The following is a 25980-nucleotide window of genomic DNA, read 5'->3' on the forward strand; positions in this document are numbered from 1 at the left end:
ATGGGGGTGTCTGAGACTTGAGGAAAAGATGCATCCAATACTCAATTTGAAGTTATTTGCATTCCTGTCCGGTAAACTGTCTCCCCTTTACGTGTCTGTATTTGCCACAGTCTGCTATGTGCACAAATAGCTCATGGGAGTAGCATTTATAAAAATTAAGAGAAAGATATTTGTGTTCCTTCTGGGTGAGCGTGGTGTCAAAGAGCAAAAACAGGGGCGCCTGGGTGGCACAGCGGTTGGGCATCTGCCTTCGGCTCAGGGCGTGATCCCGGCGTTATGGGATCGAGCCCCACATCAGGCTCCTCCGCTGTGGGCCTGCTTCTTCCTCTCCCACTCCCCCTGCTTGTGTTCCCTCTCTCGCTGGCTGTCTCTGTCTCTGTCAAATAAATAAATAAAATCTTTAAAAAAATGTTTAAAAAAAAGAGCAAAAACAAGCTCAAGACATCTCGATGATCCATGAATCCAGTGGGAGCAAAGACCCAGGACTGACCATAAGATGACAATCCCTCTGGGAATGTACCGAAATCTTCAGGAGGACACTGACCTTTCCATAATTCACAAAATTGAGACATTAAGCAATCCTATTTATCTTACGGAACAGAGTGTCTCCTGGGAATCTAACCTCATAAATGTAATTACTGATCAAAGAGTATAAACTTTTTTTCAGGCTCTTGATAAATAACGTTGAATTGGTTCATGATGAGAAGTTCAAATAGACATTCGGGATTTTTTCACTTAAAATTGTCAGCCATATTAAATACCAAAAGGAAAACATGGAAAAGGTTTTGAAAGTAAGAAACAAATACACAAGCAGATTTGGTTTATTGAATTATAACACTCATTGACAATGACTGTTCTGAGCAATTTTATGTTTAAATCTGAAACTCCCTGACAGTAGTAATTCCTTAAACCTTGGAAATCAACCTTGATCTTCAGTCCCAGGGAACTGAGGACGGCTGGTCACCCTACTAGGCAGGAGGGCGAAGGGGGCCATCTATCCCAGACCTGGACCTGGAGAAGGATGATGTCTACCTGTGTCCTCCTTAGAGTTGCATTACTGTCTTTGGCTGAGAAGCAGACCCTGAAAAAGAGATTCTTGTGCCAGTGGTTTACTGAGGATGTGCTCTCAGGGGATGGAGAGTGAGAGAAGTAGGATAGACGGCAAAGGAAGAATGCTGAGCAAGAATGTGGTGTCACATGAAGACTGACTTCAGCCTGATCTCACAAGGAACACCAGAACAGGAACTGCGCCAGAACAGAAACTGCACCAGAGCGGATTCCTCCTTGAGGTGAGGGCTCAGTCTTCTATACCTCCACACAAGCAAGATGGCAATTCTTTTCTAGAGCAGGTTCAAAGTTAAAATCAGAATCACCTGGAGGGCTTATTAAAACAGACTGTTGGGCCAACCCTCAGAGTTTCTGATTCGGTAGGTCTGAGGTGGGGGCCAGAGAATTTGTATTTCTAGGAAGTTTCCATGTATTGCCGATGCTGCTGGTCCAGGAACCACACTTTGAGAATCACCGCCCTAGAGAAAAAGACAGCTGTGAGGCTTTAAGAGTCAATGTCACAGCCCCTGGAAAAGGAGATCTGAGTGGCATCTACTACATGTATGAACTTGGCATCTTCCTCATGAAGGCGTTTAACTGGGCAAGAGGATTGGACCACATGCTGAGGCTGGGTAGACTACATTTTCAGACCATTTTTTCCAGATTCATGGTACTCTGTTATCTTCCTGTTATCGTCCGCCATCTTCAGCCAAAGTATTGTTGAAACATTCCAACTCATGTCAGCTTTGCTGTTTGGACTTGAAGGGGAGGATCTGGCAGGTAGGGGAGGCTTTAAAGAGAAAGCAGCTGCACCTCACTAGGCAAGCACAGTGGAGACAGTTGCAATCAGTGGAAAATCCTCAACAGGGAAATAATTATTGGGGGGCAAGCCTCCTAGACCCCCCTGGAAGTTGATTTTTTTTTTTAAAGGAAGACGGCTTTTCAAGGCAACTTTTAATATTATAAGTCCCACCAGAACCCGAAACAAACTGTTCCCGCCCCCTGGGGTTCACCACCAGATGAAGACGAATGTATAAAAGTAACTGAAATACTTGGCCCGTAATGTCCTCTCGGAGTACTGTTCATAGTACACCTGGTACCCCTGGGCCGTAATGTCCATCTTCACGCAGTCGAGAAGGTCCTTGACCTGCGGGGCCGCCTTCCAAGGCCCGAACTTGACGACCGACCTCTTTTCGGCCTCCAGGACCCGCAGGGCATCGGCGCAGTGCGCCGCATCCTCTTCGGTGCGCACCGCGCACACCAGCACCGCCGAGCTGCGCGCCGCCACGGCCTCGGCGCGCGCCAGGCGCACCATGAGCTCCAGGTTCTCGCTGTAGCCTGGCACCCGCAGCAAGAACTGCTTCCGGGCCACCTGCTCACCGAACATCTGCGGCGTGTCCTCCAGCAGCTTGACCAATGGCTTGATTTCGTAAAACTGCGCTTCGCGGTACACCTCCGGGATGTGGTGCGTGGGCAGCCGCTCGCTGCGCAGGTAGTCCAGGATGGGTCCGAAATAGGTGCCGGGGCGATCGATGAAGAAGCGGCCTTCTGCGTCCGTGCACGTCTTCCCTGAGCTGGAGAACATCTCAGCCAGCTTTGAACCCGGGAGTTTTCTCAGGGTGCCCACGGTGGTGGTGTACAACTCGCCTCCCACGTTAAGTTCCACGACAGGAGATCCCTGAGGGCACAAGAAGGCAGAGTGAAACAGTACTGCCACCTCTAGGGGGCTCGTGGCTTATTTTCATCCATAGAATATTATAGAATAGTAATCCAGGAGGCTGCTGTGGAAGCAAGTCCCAGTGACAATGCTTGCAAAGCCTGTGGCCTTTGGCAAAGCTTGTTCCTCATTTATAAAATGGGGATATGGTGCTTTTGTGAAGTCAGAAGTTTCCAAGATGTGATGTTCAGATCTAAGATGTAGTTAAAAGGGGGGGGGCATGTTCCACCTTTCAGAGAGGCTAAGAATCCATACATGTGTTCATTCAGGAAGCATTTGAGCATTTCTTGGGTACTTACTGTGTGCCCACACCCTGTGGTGGGAGTTGGGGATACAAATTCTTGTTCAATATAGGTCAGCAGTTCTGATTAGCAGTTGGCATGACTTTGATTCATTAACTAAGCAAATCTGTGGAATAGACATCTTTCGAAATATTGGCTGGTGCGTATTAAATAACAGGAATATCCTTGGTGCTGAAAAGGTCAGTAACACAGGTATAATGGATATAAAATGGCCTCAAAAACTGTGAAGTGTGGTGCCAATGGAAGTTAGGTTTAGCTGGCCTACAGAATTTTTAGAGGCCTCTTCTCTATGCCAAACCTTGAGCACTAAGGATGTGGTTAAGACCCACGTGGTACCTGTCTGGAGATGCCCACAGGCCAGTGCAAGGGGGACGTGGAAACAGACTGAGAGTCAGGCTGCCTTTGGGGAATACTAGATGCTGCCAACAGGCCTAACAAAAACACCAGAAGACTATTACATGTGAGGTGATACACTAGTTGTTAGCCTTACAAATCAGCTTCCTGAATAACGCTGGCTACCTAAAATTGACTCATTCAGTCAATAAGATAACGTATGTGCCAGGGACCTGGAACACTGAGGAACAAGCAGCACAGCCTCTCCCCTCATAGTCCAGTAACTGTGCAAAGCGCTTTACATTCAACCTCTAATTCAATCCTCACAGCTATCCTATGAAGAATGAATTAAATCCCATGGGGCGCCTGGGTGGCACAGTGGTTAAGCGGCTGCCTTCGGCTCGGGGCGTGGTCCCGGCGTTCTGGGATCGAGCCCCACATCAGGCTCTTCTGCTGTGAGCCTGCTTCTTCCTCTCCCACTCCCCCTGCTTGTGTTCCCTCTCCCGCTGGCTGTCTCTATCTCTGTCGAATAAATAAAATCTTTAAAAAAAAATCGCCATTTTACAGGTGAAGAAACGAAGAATTAAGGAGCTAACATAAATTGCCTAAAAGCAACCAGCTATTAAGTGATGATGTCAGAACTTAAACGCGGGGCCACATTACCCTGAAGCATGAGCTCTTAGTCATTACATCAGCTAGTCTTCAACCTTTATCTCCACTCTTCATTCCCTTTGTTGGGCCTATTACATTCAAGCCTCCTCCTGAGCAGAGGAAGAAGACACCGTCCCTGCCCTCAAGGAGCTCACAGAGGAGAGAGGGAAACAGGTGGCTTAAATGTGCAGGCGTCGAGAGGGGAGACTCAAAGGCTCTTTGAGCGGATGGATGTGTGTTGGAGGTTGTCAGGGAAGATTTTCAAGGGGGTGTGATGGCTGCAGCCACAGAAAAGTGTCAGAGGGAAGGCTGCATCTCCAACCTGGAGACTGCCACAGGTCACTGCAGAGCCAGGAGTAGTGACAGCGTTCAGGAATGTCCTGGTTTCTCATTTAGGTGTGACTTCAATCTCAACTTGACTGTGGGCTCTACCTCTAAGATTAAAGTACTGGAATAAAGAGAGCCAGAGGCAGCCAAACGGCTGGGGAAAGAACTGAGTTGCCATGGTAACAGCTCCTACCAGGGGACAGTTCTGCTGGCTGGAGTGGAGAAGGGAGACCAAGAGGATGCATTCTGACAGCAGCCAAACAAATACAGCCCTGAGAAAAATAAACCAAGAACCTGTGACTTCCTCTCTCTCCCCTAAACCTCAAGGCCCTTTGGCAAGGTTGTTCAGTTAACCCTGAGGGGGTCCTGTGAAGCGGGCAGTTAAATGCAAAGTTGCAGACTTTAACCCTTGAATGGACTGATGTGCTCTCATCACGCCTGTGCCCCGAAAGCTCACAGGTGCGCTTAAGGTCTGTATATTAACAGGCGAGGAAAGCTCCGAACAATGGGTCACACAGCTAGGAAATGAGGTCAGAGCGGCAACCAAACCCCTATCAGTGTGACTCCAGTACATGGATGGGTGCCCTACCCCTCCCAACATCCAGTCCCACCGCTGCCAGCAAGTAGCGAAGTGCCTGGGTAAGCTCGCTTTCTTCCGTGGGCCTAAGCCTAGTCATCTACGAAACAGGGAGGCATAATGCACAAAGGGAACTCTTAAGTCTCTCCAGCTCTGAAAGCCTAATGAATCCAATCACTTCAAATGTTTCTGAAGCTCATTTCCAGATGCTTCACAAAATAGCTTTCTGCCCTGAGATCCTCAGGCCCATTTCTTTGTTTACCGAATAAGACCCCAGTCTGGTTCCCAAACTTAATTCTGTCTCTCTTTCCCCTCCTTTTTTTTTTCTCCCCAAAATCTTCCAATTTCTTTGGAAATCTCCTACCTCATCCACCAATACTACAGTATGTTTCTAGCAGATAAAGACTCCCTTTCCACCCCTTTTCTGACCATCTGCCCATTTTCGTGGCCGCTCTTCCCTACCTTTTCTACCTCCCGCTGACCCTGCTGAAACATTTCTGGGTAGGAAAGCCTACCTCCCCTGTGTGCATGGGCTGGAGAAACATGATCTTTAGGGGCCCTTGCTGGGTGTCAGGCCAGTGCCGGCCCTGAGGGCACAGGGATGAATCAGACAGACCTAGCTCTCACCCACTTATAGTCTAAAGGGTCACTACACACCTGCAAACCCCCTGCCGAACATTCAGACATTTCCTGAGCTCACCCTTAGTAGAGTCAATGGGGAGATATCTCCCAAGCCCCTCTAGATCTCTCTCCACCCCACAACCCTGACCTTTTCCATTGTTCCCCATCTCAGTCATCTGAGCCCGAAATCCAGGTTGTAATCTTGCAATCTGCTCCTATCCTCAACCTCCTCCCACCTAAGTAATCAGTAACCAAGCCCTGGTGATTCTCAGTCCTGGTCAATTCCATGGCTCCCTGCCTCCTCCAGTGCCCTTTCCCAATCCAATCTCTGCTCTGAAACCAGAGCAGTTCTTCCGACCTGCAGATCTGATCCGGTCGCACCCTGCTTTAAACACTTCAGGCACCTTGCAATCCCCTTCCAGATAAACCCTAGACTCTTTAATAAGGTTTACAAGGCCCTTGGCAGCCCTGGCAAAATCAACTACCAGAACCACTCTGCCCCACCCATCCAGAGCACGCTGGTCCCCCTTGCCTCCAGGACTCGACTCATTTGCTGCCCACACGCCCTTCACTTGGGCCACTCATCCTTCAAGTTAATTCCTCCAGAAATCTTTCTAGGTGGGTTGTCTCCTTGTGATCCTATAGGGCCCTGTACTTCCACCGTCATGGTAGTTACCGTAATCTTGTAATTCCATTTGTTCATCTGTATCCCCCACTGGACTGTGAGGTTCCTAAGGGATGACTAACAGATTCCTCTGTGTCACCAGTACCTACTACAGGGCCCAGCACACCAGGGTGCTCAATACATGTTCAATTGACTGGAGCTTACCTGCTGCTCTGATTTACAGGAGCGCCTGGTATTCTGAGAAAAGCCAGTCTTTCCCTACCTGGCGTCATGCACTGTGGGGGCTCCCTGTCTTGTTCAGGGATTCATTCAGACATTTATTGAGCACCTAGGGCGGCCCTGCCACGGAGCAGGTGACTTTGTCAACAACCACCCACAATGACGTTATCATTGCCCTATGGGAGAGAGCCGCAGGCTCCCCCTGCTGGGTCTGCTTTGCCTTCCTACGAGTCTTCAGGATGGCACCTAGCCCAGGAAAGAATAGAACGTTCTACTCCTGGAGTGCACTGGGCCTTTTCCGGATCCTCCCCGCAAACTCCCCTCAACCAAGCCCTGGGAGGGGGCAGGCAAGCAGGCGGACTCAGGACCCTTCCAGAAAGCAGGGGCATAGGGATGTGGTGGGTGAGGGAATGAGAGTCCCGCAGCCTTCCGCTGGGTCTTCTGCTGCCCAACACGGGAGGAGGAGGGGCAGGGGAAGAGCGGTGGACCAGGACAAGCCAGGGGACTGAGGGGAGACACACGAAAACAGCCGAAACAAAGACCGAACAGAAAGGGAGGAGACAAACAAAGGCGGCCAGACAGGAAAGAGGGCTGGGAAGAGAGGCTGGACCGAGCCAGGCGGGGAACGGGCACGGGTGAGCGGAAGGAGAGGTCAAAGCCTGAGCTAGCTAGAGGAGGAGAGCGCCCAGCCAGAGGCGCGCCAGAAGCTAGGGAACCCAGACCCCGAGGAAGGGACGCACGGGGGACACTGCAAGGAGTGATAGACTGCTGAAGCCAAGGACAGAGCCGCCCTCCCGGCTGCGCACTCACCGCCGGCGGGCCCGCGGAGGGGGAGGCCTGGTGGGGCCGCAGGGAGCGGGGCACCGAGCTCAGACTCATCATTCTGGTCCCGCAGGTGGCTGGGCGCCCAGCCCCGCCACGTGCGCGGTACCTGCGGCTGGCTGGCGGAAGTACACCTTTCCTCCACGCCCCCGGGTAGGGCAAAGTGGCCCCAGGGTGTGGTTAGAGCCCGGGGTTGACTTTGGCTCTGCCAAGCATGCGGTGAGACCCTCGGTCAGATCCTGACCGTCTGTCGGAGGCTGTTCCCAGACAGCCAAACGGGGGAGGCAGAGGGAACTGACACTGACGGCAGGAGACTTTCCACTCTATACAGTCCTAGGGGGTGAAGGACCAACAACCTCCATTTTACAAATGAGGAAAGTGAGGCTCCAAGAGACAGGGTGGCCAGTGTAGAATATTTATCCACTTAAGATCAGCTGCTAAAAGGTCAAAGCATGACCACTGATGAAAAGAGCTAAGATACCCCTTGTGTGGGTTAAACGGTAACCCTAAGGAGGGGGAGCGTAACTCCTCACTCCTGAAGTATGGTCTATGCATAGTGACTTTCTTCTGAACGGGACAGTATGGAAAGGAATAAAAAAGGAAACTGACAAATGCTACTTCAGCCAGGTAATCAAGGTCAACACAAGACGATAGTAAGTACCCTTGATATGATGTGATGAAAATGGCACTTTACCTCTGGGATCTTCCACCCCCAAACCCATAATCCCAATCTAATCATGAGAAAAACATCTAACAAATTCCAGTAGAGGGGCATTCCACAATATACCTGACCAATAATCTTCAAAACTGTCAGAGTCATTAAAACAAGGAAAATCTGGGGGCGCCTGAGTGGCTCAGTCGGTTGGGCGTCTGCCTTCCAATCTGGTCATGATCCCAGGGTTCTGGCCCCACCTTGGGTTCCCTGCTCAGCGGGAAGGCTGCTTCTTCCTCTCCTGCTCCCCCTATTTGTGCTCTCTCTCTCTCTCTCTCTCTCTGTGTCAAATAAATAAGTAAAATAAATGAAAATAAATAAAACAAGGAAAATCTTCACAATGAAGAGTAGCCTAAGGAGACATAGCAACTAAATATAGTGTGATGTGGAATTCTGGATGGGATCCTGGAGCAGAAACTAGACAGGTAAAAACTAAGGAAATATAAATAAGCCGTGGGCTTTAGTTAAGAATAGTGTATCAACATTGGTTCATTAACAGTGACAACTGTACCATACTAATGAAATATGTTAAGAATAGGGGAAACTGAGTGTGGGGTACTGTCTTCTCAATTTCTCTATGCATTTAAAACTGTTCTAAAAAATGCAATAAAAAAATTGACTCAATAACAAAACAACCACTGTAGAAAACAGTACGGAGTTCATCATCTTTGTGCTGGTGGAAGGTCTTGCCCCAGTGTTGGTGGCTGCTGACTCATCAGGGTGGTGGTTGCTGAAGGCTGGGGTGGCTGTGAAAATGTCTCAAAATTAAGACCACAATGAAGTGTGCCAAATGGATTGACTCTTTAATGAATGATTTGTCTCTAGCATGCAATGCTGTTTGATAGCACTTTACTCTCAGTAGAACTTCTTTTAAAATTGGAGTCAATCTTCCCAAACCTAGCTGTTCCTTTATCAACGAAGTTTATGTCGTATTCTAAATCCTTTGTGGTCATTTCAGCCATCTTCACAGCATCTTCACCAGGAGTAGATTCCGCCTCAAGAAACCACTTTCTGCGCTCATCCATGAGAAGCCACTCCTCATCTGTTCGTTTTGTCATGAGATTGTGGCAATTCAGTCACGTCTTCAGGCTCCACTTGTGATTCTAGTTCTTGTGCTGTTTCCACCACATCTGCAGTTACTGCCTCCACTGAGGTCTTGAACCCCTCACAGTCACCCATGAGGGCTGGAATCTACTTCTTCTAAACTCCTGTGCATGTTGATATTTTGACCTCTTCCCACAAATCCTGAATGTTCTTCATGGCATCTAGAATAGTGAATCCTTTCCAGAAGGTTTTCAATTGACTTTGCCCAGATCTATCAGAGGAATCACTCTCTATGGCAACTATAGCCTTATGAAATGTATTTTTTTAAGATTTTATTTTTTAGTAATCTCCACACCTAACATGGGGCTTAAACTCACAACCCCAAGATCAAGAGTCACATTCTCTACTGACTCAAACAGCCAGGCACCCCATGAAATGTATTTCTTAAACAATAAGATTTCAAAGTCAAAATGACTCCTTGATCCATGGGCTACAGGATGGATGTTGTATTAGGAGGCATGAAAACAACATCCATATCATTATACATCTCCATCGAGCTCTTGGGTGACCAGGTGCATTGTCAATGAACAGTAATATTTTGAAAGGAATCTCTTTTTCCAGAGCAACTGGTCTCAACAGTGGGTTTAAAATATTCGGGAAACCATGTTGTATCCAGATGCGCTCTCGTCCAGGCTTTGTAGAACGCAGGCAGGGTAGCTTTAGCATAATTCTTAAGGGCCCTACGGTCCTCCGGATGGTAAATGAGCATTGGCTTCAACTTTAAGTCACCAGCTGCATTGAAACAAGGCACTGACTTCTCTGTAGCTATGAAAGTCCTAGAGGCATCTTCTTTCAATAGAAAACTGTTTCATCTGTATTGAAAATCTGTTGTTGAGTATAGCCACCATTATGAATTATCTTAGCTGGATCTTCTCCATAATTTGCTGCAGCTTCTCCATCAGCACTTGCTGCTTACCTTATACTTCTATGTTATAGAGACGGCTTCTTTCCTTAAACCTCATGAACCAGCCTCTGCCAGCTTCAGACTTTTCTTCTGCAGCTTCCTCACCTCCCTCAGCCTTCATCAAATTGAAGAGAGTTAGGGCCTTGCTCTGGGGGACTAATGCGGCTGGTTTGATCTTCAATCCAGACCACTCAGACTTTCTCGAGATCAGCGATAAGGCTGTTTTGCTTTCATATCATTTGTGTGTTCACCGGAGTAGCACTTTTAATTCCCTTCAAGAACTTTTTCCTTTTTTAAAAATTGTATTGATTGATTGATTGATTTTTGATGGAGGAAGAGAGCGATAAGGAGAAAGAAACAGAGAGAGAGGAGAGGCAGAGGGGGAGGGAGAGAGAATCCCAAGCAGACTCCCCACTGAGCACAGAGCCCGATGTGGTGCTGGATCTCACAACCCTGAGATCATGACCTGAGCCAAAACCAAGAGTCAGATGTTAACCAACTGAGCCTTCAAGAACTTTTTCTTGGTATCCATACCTTGGCTAACTGTTTGGCATAAGAGACCTAACTTTTGGGCTCAGTTTTCAATAAGCCTTCCTCATTCAGCTTAATCATTTCTAGCTTTTGGTTTAAAAGTCAGAGATATGACACTCTTCCTTTTACTTGAACACTTAGAGGCCAGTGTAGGGTTGTTCATTGTCTTAATTTCAATATTGTTGTGCCTCAGGGAATAGAGAGGCCCAAGGAGTGGAAGAGAAATGAGGGAATGGCTGGTTAGTGGAGCAGTCAGAACGCACACAACATTTATTGATTAGATTTGCCATCTTACATAGATAGGCATGGTTCGTGGCACCCCAAAACAATTACGATAGTAACATCAAAGATCACTGATCACAGCTCACTATAGGAAATACTGTCATAGTGTAAAAGTTTGAAATCTTGCAAGAATATGACAGAGACACAAAGTGAGCAAATGCTGTTGGAAAAATGGTCCTGATAGAGTTGCTTGATGTAAGGTTGCCACAAAGCTTCAGTTTGTTAAAAAAAAAAAAAAAAAAAAAAAAGCAATATCTGTGAAGTGCAGTAATGCAAAGCACAGTAACAAAAAAAGAGAGAAAGTAGGAGACAAAGTCTGGGCCACTCACAGGGTAGGATGTTGGATTAGAGACTACATAAAGGTAAATGATAAAACAATCCTCCACTCAAAGGGGAATGCTGTACCTGTCTTATTCCTTGGTTCTGGGTGGAGAAAAGTCTTCCTGAAAAGGCTAGAGCTCAAATGGATCTGGGACCCAAATATTCACTTTCTTTTCTTTTCTTTTTTCTTTTTTTGTAAGATTTTATTTATTTGAGAGAGAGATAGGGAGAGAGAACTTGAGCAGAGAGGAGAAGGAGAAGCAGGCTCCCCCTTGAGCAGGGACCCCAATGTGGGGCTCAATCCCAAGACTCTGAGATCATGATCTGAGTTGAAGGCAGACGCCTAACCGACTGAGCCACCCAGGCGCCCCAAATATTCACTTTCTTAATGGTCAAAAACAGCAACCTCAGCTAGGAATTTAATTTAAATGGACCTAGGTTGGTAGTGCCCTCAGATGCCTGACAAAGAAAATGAAAACCCTTCCTCGAGGAAGGTCCACAGTCACACCAACCTTGAAAGAACCCACGCAGTCCAACAAATGCAAGCTCACAATCTAAAGTCCCGAAATACAAAAGGAAACAAGATACCATGAGCAAGAGTCAGCAGATCCACAAGCTGCGCACATATTGAGATTATTGCATATAGAATATAAAATAAGTGTTTAATGTGCTTAAATAAATATAAGGGTTATGTAGAACATGCAAAGAGAGCAAGAAGATATGATCAAAAATTACCAGACAGGGACCCCTGGGTGACTCAGTTGGTTAAGCATCTGCCTTCAGCTCAGGTCATGATCTCTGGGTCCTGGGGTCAAGCCCCACATCGGGCTTTCTGCTCAGCAGGGAGTCTGCTTCTCTCTCTCTCTCTCTCTGTCCCTTCGCCCTACCCCATTCATTCTCTCTCTCTCTCTCAAATAAATTAAAAAAAAAAAAACCACCACGAAGATTTGAAAAAAAGCCAAATAGAACTTCTAGAAATGAAAAATAAAAAAACTGAACTGACGTTACTGAGATTGTGTAGGGGTTAAGAAAATGCCATCCAAGGAGCAATGCTGTGCTGTTTTTAATCCATCATTTTGGCAAATATTGAGAATATGCCAGAGGTGGTAAGAATGCAGGGAAATAGCTCATCCAGCTTAGCCGATTGAAATGTGAACTGCTGTGATCTTTTTGGAAAATAATACGGCCATATCTACTAAAATAAAATAATGCAGATACCATTTGATCCAATAGTCCCACTTTTGAGACTATCCAATTGAAATAAAAGCACTGCTAAAAGAAAAAAAAAGAAATAAAAGCACTGCGCTGAAAGGATATGAACAAATACATTTATCACTGTTTCGTTTGTGGCATCAAAAATTAGAAACTTAGAGGTACCATTAAATAAACCATGATTTTTGATTTGTTGATGCCTTGGAATACTATGTAACTATTAAAAAAGAATGAGGCAGATCTTGGAACAGAATAGAAGACCCAGAAATAAACCCACAATTATATGGTCAATTAATCTTCAACAAAAGAGGAAAGAATATGCAATGGGAAACAGAGTCTCTTCAACAATGGTGTTGAGAAAACTGGACAGCCACATGCAAAAGAGTGAAACTAGACCACATTCTTACACCACACACAAAAACTCAAAATGGATTGAAGACCTAAATGTGAGACATGAAACTATAAACATCCTTGAAGAGAGCACAGGCAGTAATTTCTCTGACAACGGATGCAGCAACATTTTTCTAGATATGTCTCCTGAGGCAAGGGATACAAAAGCAAAAATGCACTATTGGGACGACATCAAAATTAAAAGCTGAGCAGCAAAGGAAACAATCAACAAAAAAACTAAAAGACAACCTACTGAATGGGAGAAGATATGACATATCCAATAAAGGGTTAGTATCCAAAATGCATAAAAAACTGATGCAACTCAACACCCAAAAAAACCCCAAATAACAATTACACAATTAAATTGAATAAACAATTAAAAAGTGGTCAGAAGACATGAACAGACATTTCTCCAAAGAAGACATCCAGGTGGCCAACAGACACATGGAAAGATGCTCATCACTACTTACCATCAGGGAAATGCAAATCAAAACCACAATGAGATATTACTTCGCACCTGTCGGAATGGCTAAAATCAACAACGCAAGAAACAACAGTGTTGGAGGAGGATGTGGAGAAAATGGAACCCTTATGCACTGTTAGTGGGAATGCAAACGGTGCAGCCACTGTGGAAAAGAGTACGGAGGTTCCTTAAAAAGTTAAAAATAGGGGGCTCCACCATCTCAGTCAGTAGAGCATGTGACTCTTGATCTCAGGGTTGTGATTTGGAGCCCCACATTAGGTGTAGAGATTACTTACAAATAAAATCTTAAAAAAAAAAAAGAGTTAAAGATAGAACTACTCTATGATCCAGTAACTGCACTGCTGGGTACCCAAAATACAAAAACACTAATTCAAAGGGAAACATGCACCCTTATGTTTATTGCAGCATTATTTACAACAGCCAAACTATGGAAACAGCCCAAGTGTCCATCACTGGATGAATGGATAAAGAAGATGTGGTGTATATGTACAATGGAATGTTGTTCAGCCGTAAAAAGGAATGAAATCTTGCCATTTGTAATGACACGGATGGGACTAGAGAGTATAACGCTAAGCAAAATAAGCCAGTCAGAGAAAGACAAGCACCAGATGATCTCACTTATATGTGGAATTTAAGAAACAAAACAAACAAGTAAAGGAAAAAAAGAGAGACAAACCAAGAAACAGACTCTTAACTATAGAGAACAAACTGATGGCTACCAGAGGGGAGGTGGGTGAGGGGATGGGTGACACAAGTGATGGGAATTAAAGAATACACTTATGATGAGCAATGAGTAATGCGTAGAATTGTTGAATCGCTATGTTGTACACCTGAAACTAATATAACACTGTATGATAACTATACTGGAATTAAAATTAAAAACTTAATAAAAAGGTCCAAAATGAAACAAAACTAAATCTTAGTTATCTGATGGAATCTATACAGTGGAAATTATATCTGGATACAAAGTGTTTTGTTTTTTTTAAGAAGATTTATTTATGAGAGAGAGAGGTGAGAGTGCACGCATCCGCCTCTTGATTTCAGCTCAGGTCATGATCTCATAGTACTGGGATCAAGCCCTACCTTGGGCTCTGTGCTCACGGGAAGCCCGCTTGAGATTCTCTCTCGCTCCCCCTTTGCCCCTCCCCCGACTCCTCAGTGTGCTCGCACACTCTCGCGCGCGCGCGCGTTCTCTCTCTCAAATAAATAAATAAATCTTAAAAAAAAAAAAAAGGAAATGGACAGGGGAGATTATTGATTTTTTCCCTTAATCTTTGCATTATGTTATTCGTTGCAGTGAGCATGAAAAAGTATAAAAGAGAAAAATAAAGAAAAAAGAAAAGGCAACACCATAAGACAAGCACAAGGCATTCCAGGAAGAAGTCAGCTTTTCAATTTGGGAGATCTGGGAAGGCTTCATGGAAGAGGTGGCATGGCAGCTGGGTCTTGAAGGAGGGAGAGGTTTGTTGAGAGAGGACTGTGTGGCATTCTTCCCAGCAGAGGGGTCAGCTGCGTCAAGTGAAGGAGGGAAATGGAAAGAAATTAATTATGTGCTGAGTGTGTACACTGAACACAGACACTTGTATCAATCCATCCAAGCAGTTAGACTCATTCTACAGATGGGGGGACTAAGGCTCAGAGAAGTTAAGTGGGCAGCTAAAGGACACACAGCTGGTAACTGGCAGAGCCAACCTGACTCCGCGTCTTTCTCATCCAAAATTCTCTTTCTGTGACTATGAAGATTTGTTTTGTGTCTGGGTGATATGGTTTGAATGGGCAATATGGTTGGTGCTCCCCAAAAATTCATATGTTGAAGCCTAATGCCCAGCGTAATGGTATGAGGAAGTGGGACCTTTGGGAAGAGAATAGGTCATGAGGCTGGAGCCTTCATGAATAAGATTCGTGCTTTTATAAAGAAGACCCCCGGAGAGCTCGCGAGCTCCTTCCTTCTACGGTATGACGACACTGTGAAAAGAGGGCCATCTGTGAACCAAGAAGTGGGCTCTCAGCAGACACCAAATCTACCAGCACCATGATCTTGCACTTCCTCAACTCCAGAGCTCTGAAAAGAAGTGTTTGCTGTTTACAAGACACACGGCGTATGGTATTTTGGGTATAACAGCCCAAATGAGCTAAGACACTGGGCAGAGCATGTACCTTGAACACTCTGACTCTGCAAATGGGATCGGGCACGGGGAGGCTGCTGGGATCTGCGCAGGGCAGGCTTCGCCGCCCACCGTGTCTGGGTGGGGAGCCCCCCACAGGCTCCGCACAGCCCCCGTGCCCACTTACCCTTGCCTAGTCCTGCTCTTCCCGGCAGGCCGATCAGCCGCGTGAGCCAGGATGAATCCATGCGGAGGCTGAGTTCTGAAGGGTCCTTACCCCGGAAAGGAGGGCTGGACACTCGGAGGGACAGTGGGTCCTTCTGACATGACCAAGTAGCCTGGGTGTTTAGCTTCATTTCCTGTTTCTTCCCCAGCCCCAGCTGCCCTGAAACACAGCCTGCACTCCCATGCCTTCCTGCTTTTGTTTATGCTGTTCAGAATGCCTTTCCCCACAGCTCATTCTCCGTGGAAAACAAGTCTCAAAGCCCAACTCGAATGGATCTCGTCTTCCTTTTATTTCCATGGGCACATGTAATGCTCCGCATTCAAATTAGGAATCAGCCCCTCCACTTTGCCTCTGAGGCCCTCACTTCACAAATGAGGGCCCCGAGGCTCCCAGAGAGGAAGCGGCTCTTCCAGAGTCCTTCAGCCCTGGGCGACGAGAGACCAGGGCTCTAGTTATGCCTCTGCCATTCGTGTATCACCTTAGGCAAGGCTCTGCCCCCTCGGCCTTAATTCCCCACTCCAACGTGGTGGGTGCCGGGATGTGGCCTGAGATGCTCTCTGCAATCCTCTCTTGTTTGATGCTATGGCAACAAAAGAATTCAAACAGCCCCTTGGTGTTGCCTACGACTGGATCTTGTTTCCCTTTGGCCCGACTCCAAGAGCAAGCACTGCTTCCCTCTGCCCTCCTCCCACTCCTCCCACTCTTTGTTCTTCCTGAGACAAAGCTGCCAGCCCCTCTCCTCTCCAGGCGGCTGGGCTTTGAGCCAGCCAGCCAAGTGGCAGCTGGGACTCAGATGAAAGGGTCCTCAGAGGGTTGCCTGTGGCCAAGTGCCCAGCCCAGCACAGCCCAGGCCTGGCAGCCCTGGGCCCAGCTGTCCCACAAGGCATCCTGCCACCGGTCCCACACAAGGCTCCCTTTGTGGGCCTCGCAACAGGGGAGACCCCTGCCATCCCACAAGGACCCTCTTCCCTTCCCTTTGCTCCACACCAGCTTGAGAAATATGCAGGTCCTTAGAGAATGGGCCCGGGCTGGGCCCGGCTGGCCTGACTTTGGGCCAGGCACCTTGGAGAGCTTTGTCCCAGTTAATCTTCAGAACAGCACTGGCGGCAGGTAGTGCTGTTCCGTCTTAGAGAGGAAGGACACAGATACCTGAGGGCCCAGCATGTGTCGATTACAGTGCCAGGCACTGGGGAAAGAGTAGTAAACCAGAGGACGGGAGCCAAGTGCAGGGAGCTCACTGTCAGCAGGGCCCCAGGCTCATAAATAAGCACACAAATAAATATCTGATTACACAGGGTGATCGGGCTCTGACGGTAAAGACCAAAGAGTCATGAGAGCACCCAGATCATGGTGGGCTTATTAGTGGGGAACCAGGGTAGTGAAGCCTTCCTGGGGTGAGGTCTGAAGGGGAAGGGGAAGGAGGGTGGATAGGGAAGGGTACACTGGGCCCTGAGGCCCTGAGGCAGGAGGGAGGTGCTGAGTTAGGGGAGGGACTGGAAAAAGGAGGTCCCACAGGAGTGAAGAGGGGTGTCCCTTTTTGATCACCTTTGACTGAGACAGCCTCTCAATGGAAAGGCCACATCGTAAACCCCCAAAGTAGTACTTCCATGAATCAACTTCATAATCAATCAACATGTGCTCCCATCCCCCTGGGAAGCCCTCCAAATCTGCCCAGGGAACTCTTTATTTAGAAGCAAGTCTCCTTAACTCGGCGAGCCTCAGTCTTCACCTCGAAAATGGGAGCTGTGATGCCCTTACGGGGTTTCCGGGAGGAGTCCAGGAGGCAATGTAGTGGCGGTGCCAGGCACAGATGCCTATCCCTGGAGACCTGTATAGGGAGGAAGCTTGGCTGGGCTTCCGTTTGAAGCCCTCCCCGCTGACATGCCCCAGACCCAGCAAGCTCCTCTCTGGAGGGAGGAGGCAGCCAGAGCTTCCGTGTAAAGGTTAGAATTTGCTCAGCTTGGCCTTGACTGCAGGGACACAGAACATGGCTGGAGGCCAAGTGTACCCCGAGTTCACCAACTCATGGGCCTTTTAACCCCAAAGATGCCCCTTGCAAGGAGCAGGAGCCAAGATGCCCAGAGCGGGGAATGGTAATAAAAGGCCACCTCTGCTCCATAGGCATTGTCTCCTTTATCTTCACTGAAGCCCTGTAGGGAGGACTAAAGGAAGAGCAACATCATCCCCATTTTGCAAGGCAGGAAATCAAAATTTAGAAAGGCTATTTTTCTAAGTCAGGATCAAATCCAGGAGTCTGGTTCCAGAGCCCGTGGTGTTGGCCACTCCCTGCCCTGTAGGCCAGGACACAGAGCCAGCACTGCCCGACTCCCATCCGCGCCCTCTTCCCCCCACAGCCTCTTTGGGAACACACGGTGGTCTAGCCCAAATCTCCCACCAGCCCCCTGTCAGACCCGGGGCCTCAGTTTCCTCATTCACATAACGGCCAAGTGGACAGCTAGGCTTGACGATGGCTAAGGTCCCTTCCAACAGTATCAGTCTTGGTTCCTTCTAGTGGAAGTGATGTCAGGATGAACCCCTTAAAGCCATGGGGTGCCACTTCTACTCTTCGGATCAGTCTCTAGAGCACAAGTGTTGAAAGATACGGTGTGCATGCAGAGATGTTCACTGCAGCACTGTTTATAGAAGCAAAAGACTAGAATAGAAACAGCCTAGATGGCCATCACTTGGGGACTAGTTGAATAACTTAGAGTGCATCCATATTCTAGAATACTGTACACCCACTGTAAAAAATGAGGTAGACCGCTATGTGCTAATATAGAAAGGTCTCCAAGACAAAAATTGTAACAGTAATAATATATATTATATATACACCTGCATTTGCATTGATAATTTCCAAAAGAATGCACAGGAGACTTGGTCATCATTACCTCTCGGGAGAGAACCAGGAGTCTGCCATGGGTGGAAAATTATCTTTCATTGTATATTCTTTGATACTGTCTTAATTTCTTACTATGTATACGTCTGTCTTCTATTCCCCTTTCTCCTTTTTTCCATCCATTCTTCCTTCCTCCTTCCAAACGTTCTCTTGAGGTGTTTCTTGTTTTTCTTTTTTTCTTTTTTCTTTTTTAAGTAGGTTCCACACTTGACATGGAGCCCAATGTGGGGCTTGAACTCATGACCCTGAGATCAAGACCTGAGCTGAGACCAAGAATTGGACACTTAACCCACGGGGCCACCCAGGCACCCCTGTTGTTTCTTTTTAAAGAACGAGTCCTGTACGGGCACCCGGCTGGCTCAGTCAGAGGAGCTTGCGACTCTTGATCTTAGGGCTGTGAGTTCCAGCCCCACATTGGGTGTAGAGATTATGTAAATAAATAAATAAAGTAAAACTTTAAAAAACACACACACACAAAAACAAGTCCTGTAGAGGGCAGATCGTGTGATCTGGGTTTAAGTCCTGGCCTTGACATTAACTACGTGGTCTTGTGCAAAGCCCTGCTTCTCACTGGGCCTCAGTTCTGCTACCTGGAAAATAAGGTCACTGGCCTAGGTAATCTTCATGTCCCTTCAGGGCAGAGGTGGGACTGAATGGCCCTGAGTGATCCACATCCCCCCAGCTGGTTGTAGTGAAGCAGAGGAGACCCCCATGCATGGCCTCAGTAGTACCAATCCCGGTCACCTGAGTTTATGGAAGGTAAGCATCCGGACATGAACTGCAGCGGACAGGTGTAACATTTCTGATCTCTGCCTGCCTTCTACTCGCCATCCTTCCTTGTGAAGGACCAGGTTCCCTCTGGGGACCAACCCCTCCTTTCCTGCCACCATCTTGCCACTACATGTAGCTTGAGAATGAAGTTGACATATGAAGGAAAGTAGAATTGAGAGAGGATGAGAAATATGTTTCTAGCTCTCAGTGGAGCACTGAGAGCTCCTACCCCTGGAGCGTCCCTTGGGACTTAGGCCATGTTCCATTGGATATACGTGTCACTTACATTCTAAAGGGGCCCAGTGGGTATGGGTCCTGTGCTGTTATCTCTGCCATTTGTTTCTCCAGATTCACCTCCTCCTTCCCCTGCTCTGCACTCTGGAGGCTGAGCCCCAGGGATTATATCCACAGGCTCCCTGCCCTCTGGCTTCCATCCGTGTTGGTCCCACGGGAGGCCTAGCGGGGTATCAGAAGGTAAGGGGAGGCTGAGGGCAGAGTCCTTATTCTCTCAGTCCCCTCCCCGCCCAGTGCCTGTAAGCCAGCTGCTCCCCTCATCCGAAGGTCCCAGCTCCCGTCAGGTGCCCAGGCCACACAGCTCTTCTCTGGGGTTCGGGTAACAGCTCTCTCCCTCACCCTCTGCAGGCTCCGTCCCGCTAATAGCCCTGGGGACCACTGCTCCTCGGTGCTGCCATAGCTTTATAAAGGGTGTCATTATTAACCTCCCCTCCAATATGCAGCTCGAGTGAGCTCGTGTGTGTCCTGCTTACGGTGTTCTTGAGTGTGTGTGTGTGTGTGTGTGTGTGCACATGGGTGCTCTCGTGTGCATACATTGTTGTTGTGCCATCACCGACAGTTAATCATGAGCTGGGACAGGAAGGGAATTTCATTGATTGTACTGGGTATCCACCACGTGCCAGGTTCCACGCACAGCACCTTCTCTACACGGTTGGCTTCGTCCCCACGGTTCTGGGTGTTTTTAGCCACACCTGACAGAAGACAAAACAGAGGCCCCGATTGGGAAGGGGACTCACCCAGAGTCCCACAGCTGAGTAGCAGTGGAAGCAGGATTTGGAACCCACATACATTTGGGTCTAAACCCCGTGCCTTTTAGCCCCTCAGGTACCACTTTCCAAAATGCCGGCTTCATTCTCGTCCTGCACGTCTCAGCTTCAATGTCACCTTCCTCAGGGGGCCTTCCATGACCACTCCATCTGACCACTCAGGGGAAGCCATCACTGTGATTCTTTTTTTTTTTAATCTATTTATTCATTTATTTATTCGAGAGAGAGAGAAGGGAGGGGAGGGGAGAGGGAGAGGGAGAGGGAGAGGGACAAGCAGAGTCCGCACTGACTGCGCCGATGCGGGTCTCCATCTCACCACCCTGGGCTCATGACCTGAGCCGAAAGAGCTGGTCGCTCAACCGACTGAGCCACCCAGGCAGCCCTGAGATTCTTCATGGCGCGCTGTGCTTTTCCTCATGACGAGCATTGGTGTATTTAATGTCTGCCCCACTCTGGATTCTAAGCTCCACTGAGGCAACCCGTTCCCATATCTGTCTTGCTCACCACCCTCCTCCCGATGGCTGGCACAGTCGCCTGCTACACACTAGGTCCCAAAAGAATGTGCGCTAAGTGAAAAAGTGGCAAAGGAAAGGAACAAACATGTATTGAGCGCTTGCCCAATGCAATTATGGAGGATCTCATTTTCTCTCCACAACAATCTTAGGAGGTACATGCTATTGTCCCATTTTGCTGATGAGGAACCCGAGGTCAGAGAGGGAGTGCGACTTTCCCAAAGTCGTGCAGCCTGGAGCCGGGCTTCAAACGCGGTCTCCCTGATGTCACAGCTGTGCCCTACTCAGGCGCTCACCATGGGGGAAGAGGAGGAGGGACTGATTGGCGGAGCTCATGTGAATCATTCCTGGACAAACAGAAACTTCGGGGAGCAAACAGTGTCCTCTCTGGCCACTCCCCTGGGGCCGGCTGCTCCCAGACCCTCTTGGGCACACACCCTGCCAGCCCAGCCAGGAAACCATCCTCTTCCCTGTTTGCCCTCCTGCTTTCAGCCTGGCCCTATCTGGTCTGTAAGTCTCTGCAAACACCTGGCACTTTGCCTTCTCTGCAGGGCTGCCCATGGCTAATCAACTGCTTGCCAAGTTCCGGGGCGGGTCCTGGCTGCCCAGCGTGTGGCGTGTCCCTGAGATCCGCATAAGGGCCAGTACACTAGCTGGTGAAAACGAAGCAGGGGGCTCTCCTGCCGGCTCTGCAGGACCACACATCAGCCCAGGCCGGGGGAGGATCTTTTCCTTCCTTCTTCCTTTGCTCCCAGACCCTGCCCAATTCCCTCTTTACAATCATTGCCACCCAAATGGGGCGGGGGGGGGGGGGGCTTCTGAGCCACGGAGACATGTTTTTTTTTGTCTTGAGCTGGAAATGGTTTCACAGGTGTGTTTACTTTTTGTGAAAATTACGTGGGTGCATTCCTCTGTGGATAACTTATACTTCAATAAAAAGTTTATTAAAAAAAATCATTGCTACCCACTCCTGTCTCGGGGTTCCCCAGTACTCCCCCAGTGCTCCTGCAAATCCATCCAGAGACCCTTCTCATCTAAGAGTTTCTGACAGAAGCCTGCCCAGCAGAGATGGGGTAACACAAAGGAAGCAATGTGGTCAGTGGCCCAAGTCCTGGGACCTCCTGAGTCCTCCAGTCCCTGGTCCTGGTGGGCAACCCCCCATTCCCCCTCCCTGACATCTCGTGAAGCCCTGAAGGCCTCTCTCTGGTACAGGCTGAGTGAGAGCTTGGATATCCTCCCTACTCCTTCCCAGATCCCTTTTTTAGGGCATGCCAGCAGCCTCTAGCCCAGATACTGTGTGGGGGATAGGACCCCACCGCCTGCTGTCCCTGAGTACCTCCCATGCCCGTACTCAGGACCTCTGTCCTTAGGTTCCTGGGGAGGATTGATCTGCGTCCCATCCAGCTCCCCATTCACTGGTGCCTGCCCTAGTATGTGGGCCCCAGCTGGAGGACACCTCACACGGCCCCAGGACACCTTAACCCAAAGGAAGGGGGTGCTGTGTGGTGGGAACAGAACTCCCTGCAGCTGAACCCAGCAGGAGTGTCCGACTGGGCTTCTGGTGGCAAGCTCCACCTCCTTAAGCAACAAGGAAACTTCTTAGAAGGCTGTCAGTATTCACTGAGGCTGAGGACCAGGAGCTCATGGGGCCTTGGCTGCAGGAGCCTGACCGAGATCACCCTGCAGAAACAGTGGATTCTGCTGCTGTGGCCACAGGTGGGGCCCTGGCTATACCCGGGGCAGGAAGAAGCAGCAGCCAATCCCTCAGGCTTCTTTGTGAGAGCAGGGACTGGGAATCCTCCCTTCCCCCCAAGGCTTTAATGGGAGTGTCCCCAAAAGGAAGAGCATGGGGCTAATAGGGAACGGGTAGGGTTTGGACTTGAGATTGTCAAAGAAAGGACTATGTCTTAGCACAGGGTTGCACCGAACTGAACTTTGATAAGGCCTCTGAGTGGGGGCAGAGGTTGGGCCGCCCCCATTACACACTTATCCATTAAGAAGATTTGAAGCATACTGCTCTCAAGATTGATTAACATGAATGCCCTTTGTGTTTCTCTAGGATCGTGAGGATATCCCCCATATCATTAAGGGCTCTGCAGCACCCCCATCTGTAACGACCACATGGCTTTGTGTTGTGTGAATGTCTCATAAATCTATCAAGCCACGTTGCATTGCTTCCTTCTTTCTTTTTCCTCCTTTACTTTAAACAGCCCTGCAACAAGCACCCTTTACGTCTAAGGCGCTGTGCGAGGAATATGCACCTTTTTTTGAGGATCTTATTCCCTGTTGCCAAATGACTAGGACGGTGGTGCCCGTCATCCAGGCGCACACGGTGAGGTTGCCTCAGAGTATGTTTTTGCCCCAAGTGCAGCTCGCCCCCGCAGTGACTACAAGGACCGAATGCTCGAGCTGGTTTACAGGCAGGGCCTGACACTCAGCCAGGTCACCTCCACCGCCGGGGCCCTGCTGGGATCGGGAGCAGGAGTACTGATTTTGTCTGGACTGTTCGCACAGACCATGCAAGCAGCTCACCCCGCCTCCACCTCCTGCTCCATGTTCTCTTTTCTTTCTCCCGCCTTCTCCTTCTTGCTTTCCCTTCCTTTTCTGTAGTCTCCTTCCTTTTGTTTTCTCCGTCATCCTCCACGTCTCCACTCTGTGTCTCCCCTCTGACTTGGGGCTTCTTTCTCTCTGCCTCTTTCCTCTCTGCTTCTTCTGATGCTCTACTTTTTCTTCACCTTTTCATCTTCCTTCTGGAACTCAGCCTTGTCTCTGACTCTTTTCTCTTGCCCCTCCGTGGCTTTCTGTCCTCCACCCACCACCCACCAGTCCTGCCGCGTGAGTCATAATTTCCCCAGGGAGATAAGGCAGGCTTTTCCCTGATAGGCCTTGATCCGAAGGAGCAGTGAGTTTGCCTCCCTCAAAGGGCAATCTTCGAATTGGGAGCTGCCTGGTAAACCAGCGTGACTCAGGGCTTCCAGGTTGGGAGAGGCGCGGTCCCTCAATCAAGCTTCCCTTAGCGGCTTTGTCGTCCTGGGGGCTAGCATGCTGTGCCTGATGACTCACCAGGACAGCCCTGGCATGGTGGCAGTGGGGTGTGGGGAGGAGCACGGGAGTTCAAGATGTTGCCCCTGGGAGGACACCCCCTCTCTGTGGGCAGGCCCAGGGCTGGATGCTGGGGGCCCAGGAAAGCAGCAGATTCAGGCCCCAAACCCCGTCTGTCATTGTGTGGTCTCACATCACAATGGTCAGGTAGGATGTTTCTAACAATTCAGGTTGCTGGGCCCTAATTCATCTTTATTAAATCAGAATAACTGGGGATGGGAGTCAGGCACCTTCATGTTAAAGATAATTTTGATGCAAAGGCTGGTAAGCATCTGTTAGACCTCTAAATGCACAGACCCTGTGTTCCAGCAGCCGACCCCTGGGACTTTCTTCTAACAAAGTATTCCCACATGTATTATGATCATTGTTTGTATTACCAAAAAATTGGGAACACCTTGAATGTAATGCCCATTAGCAGGGAATGGGTAAATAAATGGCGACGTCTCCTCCTGCGGAGTAATTGTCAGCCATTAGAAAAGAAGGCCCATTCGTAGAGACAGAAAGGTGATTAGAGGTTATCAGGGGTTGTGCGGTAGAGAATAAGGGGTTATTGCTTAGTGGGTACAGAGCTCCTGTTTGGGGTGTTGAAAACTTTTGGAGGTTGGCGGTGGTTGCACAATACTGTGAATGAAATTAATGTTACTAAATTGTACACTTAAACATGGTTATACGGCAAATTTTATGTTTTACACGTATAAGTATATATACACAATTACAAGAAAAGAGAATAAGGTAGAATCATATGCACTCACATGGAAAGATACCCAAGAGAGATTGTTCAGTGAAAATGGAAATTGTGGACCAAGAAGTATAGTAAGAATTATTAAATTCTCTGTGTGTGTGTGTGTGTGTGTGTGTGTGTGCCTGCATGCGTATGCCAGGAAAAGGCAATAAGGAATCTTACCATCCTCTTAAAAGTGGTTGTCACTGGAGGTTAGGAGTTAGGATTGGCAGGACAGGCAGGAGAAGGGAGACTCTTTGTCCTTTCTATGATATCAAAAAGAAATGGTGGGATTATGGGTAATTTTGAATTGGGGGGTATTTTCATACCAAAAAAATGTAAACACACTCAACAAAACAAATACCATCCATGTCCTCAAAAAGCTCAGAATCGAGTGAGGAGCTAGGTGTAGACTGAGCTAATTACAACCAAACACTATTTGTCACAAGACCTGTGGAAACATGGTGGAGGGGGTCACAGTCAGGGAAGTCTTCCTGGAGGAGGCGACATTTTTGGCTCTGGTCTACAAAAACCACGAGGTGTCAGCTAAGTGGAGAAGTGGAGCTAGAACTCTTCTGGTGGAAGGAAAGCAAAGGTTAGAGAGAGAGCATGACGTTCAGGAAGTGTCTGTAAAGCCCAGGAACTGAGGTAGGACATGCCTTGGGGGAGCAGCTGGAGAGTGATGGTTTTCTGCGGGGGAGTGACGATGAAATTTGGGTTTGGGGTAGATCCTCTGATGAGGTCTTTTCTGGGCTGAGGTTAGAGACCCTGCTCTCTGGCAAAGTCTGGAGACCAATAAGGTGTAAACTAAGACTTTCCCAGTCACCTCAGAATTTCAGCTGACGCCCCAAAGCCTGAAACATTGGCAGAGTTGCTGACCCTAAACAGAGAGGCTGGACCGCCTGTGCAGTACTCCGAAGGAGGGAGGGCAGGGCGCAGAGTGCTCCTCTTCAACTTACTCCTGGTCCTTACTCCACGGGGAGCAAGCTAAACCCCCCAGAAACGTGGGAGGACGCTCTCTTTGGAGAGTCGCCTGTCCTCCAACCCACTCCTCATCAGGGACTGGAAGAAGCTGTCCTTCCCTCACCTCAAACCAGGAAAGAGAGGGTCCAGGAGAACTATTTTGGGAGTCTTGGAAAGGGAGGTTCTGGGGTCTGAAATCTGGTGGGAGCTGGCAAACGGCGGGGCTCCTGGCAAGGGGCTGTTCCCTGCGCAGCACGTACAAATCCCAGGGAAAGGAGCAGAATGTGCGCCTTCTGGAAAAGGACCCCGCGGAAGAGGGCTTCCATTGAGGGGTGAGGGGACCCCAGCAGAATGAGGCTAGAGGTGTAAGAAGGAATGGGGAAGCCGAGGGGTAGTAAGCAGCGCGAAGGAGGAGGCACCTGCCTCTTTAAGGGTACTGCAT

At 48.6% G+C, this 25980-nt stretch overlaps 1 protein-coding gene across 2 annotated transcripts; it reads right to left on the bottom strand.

Moving 5' to 3' along the window:
* Window positions 1–803: 803 nt before the first annotated feature.
* Window positions 804–16113, bottom strand: KCTD14 (potassium channel tetramerization domain containing 14). Of its 2 annotated transcripts, XM_087868181.1 has the most exons (3): window positions 15474–16113; window positions 14532–14690; window positions 804–2725 (listed from the first exon to the last, which is right to left on the bottom strand). In XM_087868181.1, exons 2-3 carry the CDS (start codon window positions 14550–14552, stop codon window positions 2057–2059), a joined length of 690 nt encoding a protein of 229 aa, XP_087724307.1. In that variant the 5' UTR covers window positions 14553–14690; window positions 15474–16113; the 3' UTR covers window positions 804–2056. The 2 variants fall into 2 exon arrangements, with proteins under 2 accessions (XP_087724307.1, XP_045672280.2); XM_045816324.2 differs by lacking the exons at window positions 14532–14690; window positions 15474–16113 and adding an exon at window positions 7230–7396.
* Window positions 16114–25980: the final 9867 nt, after the last annotated feature.

This window comes from Ursus americanus, chromosome 16, assembly GCF_024610735.1.
Source record: "Ursus americanus isolate L20-20 chromosome 16, mUrsAme1.1.p, whole genome shotgun sequence".
NCBI lineage: Eukaryota > Metazoa > Chordata > Mammalia > Carnivora > Ursidae > Ursus > Ursus americanus.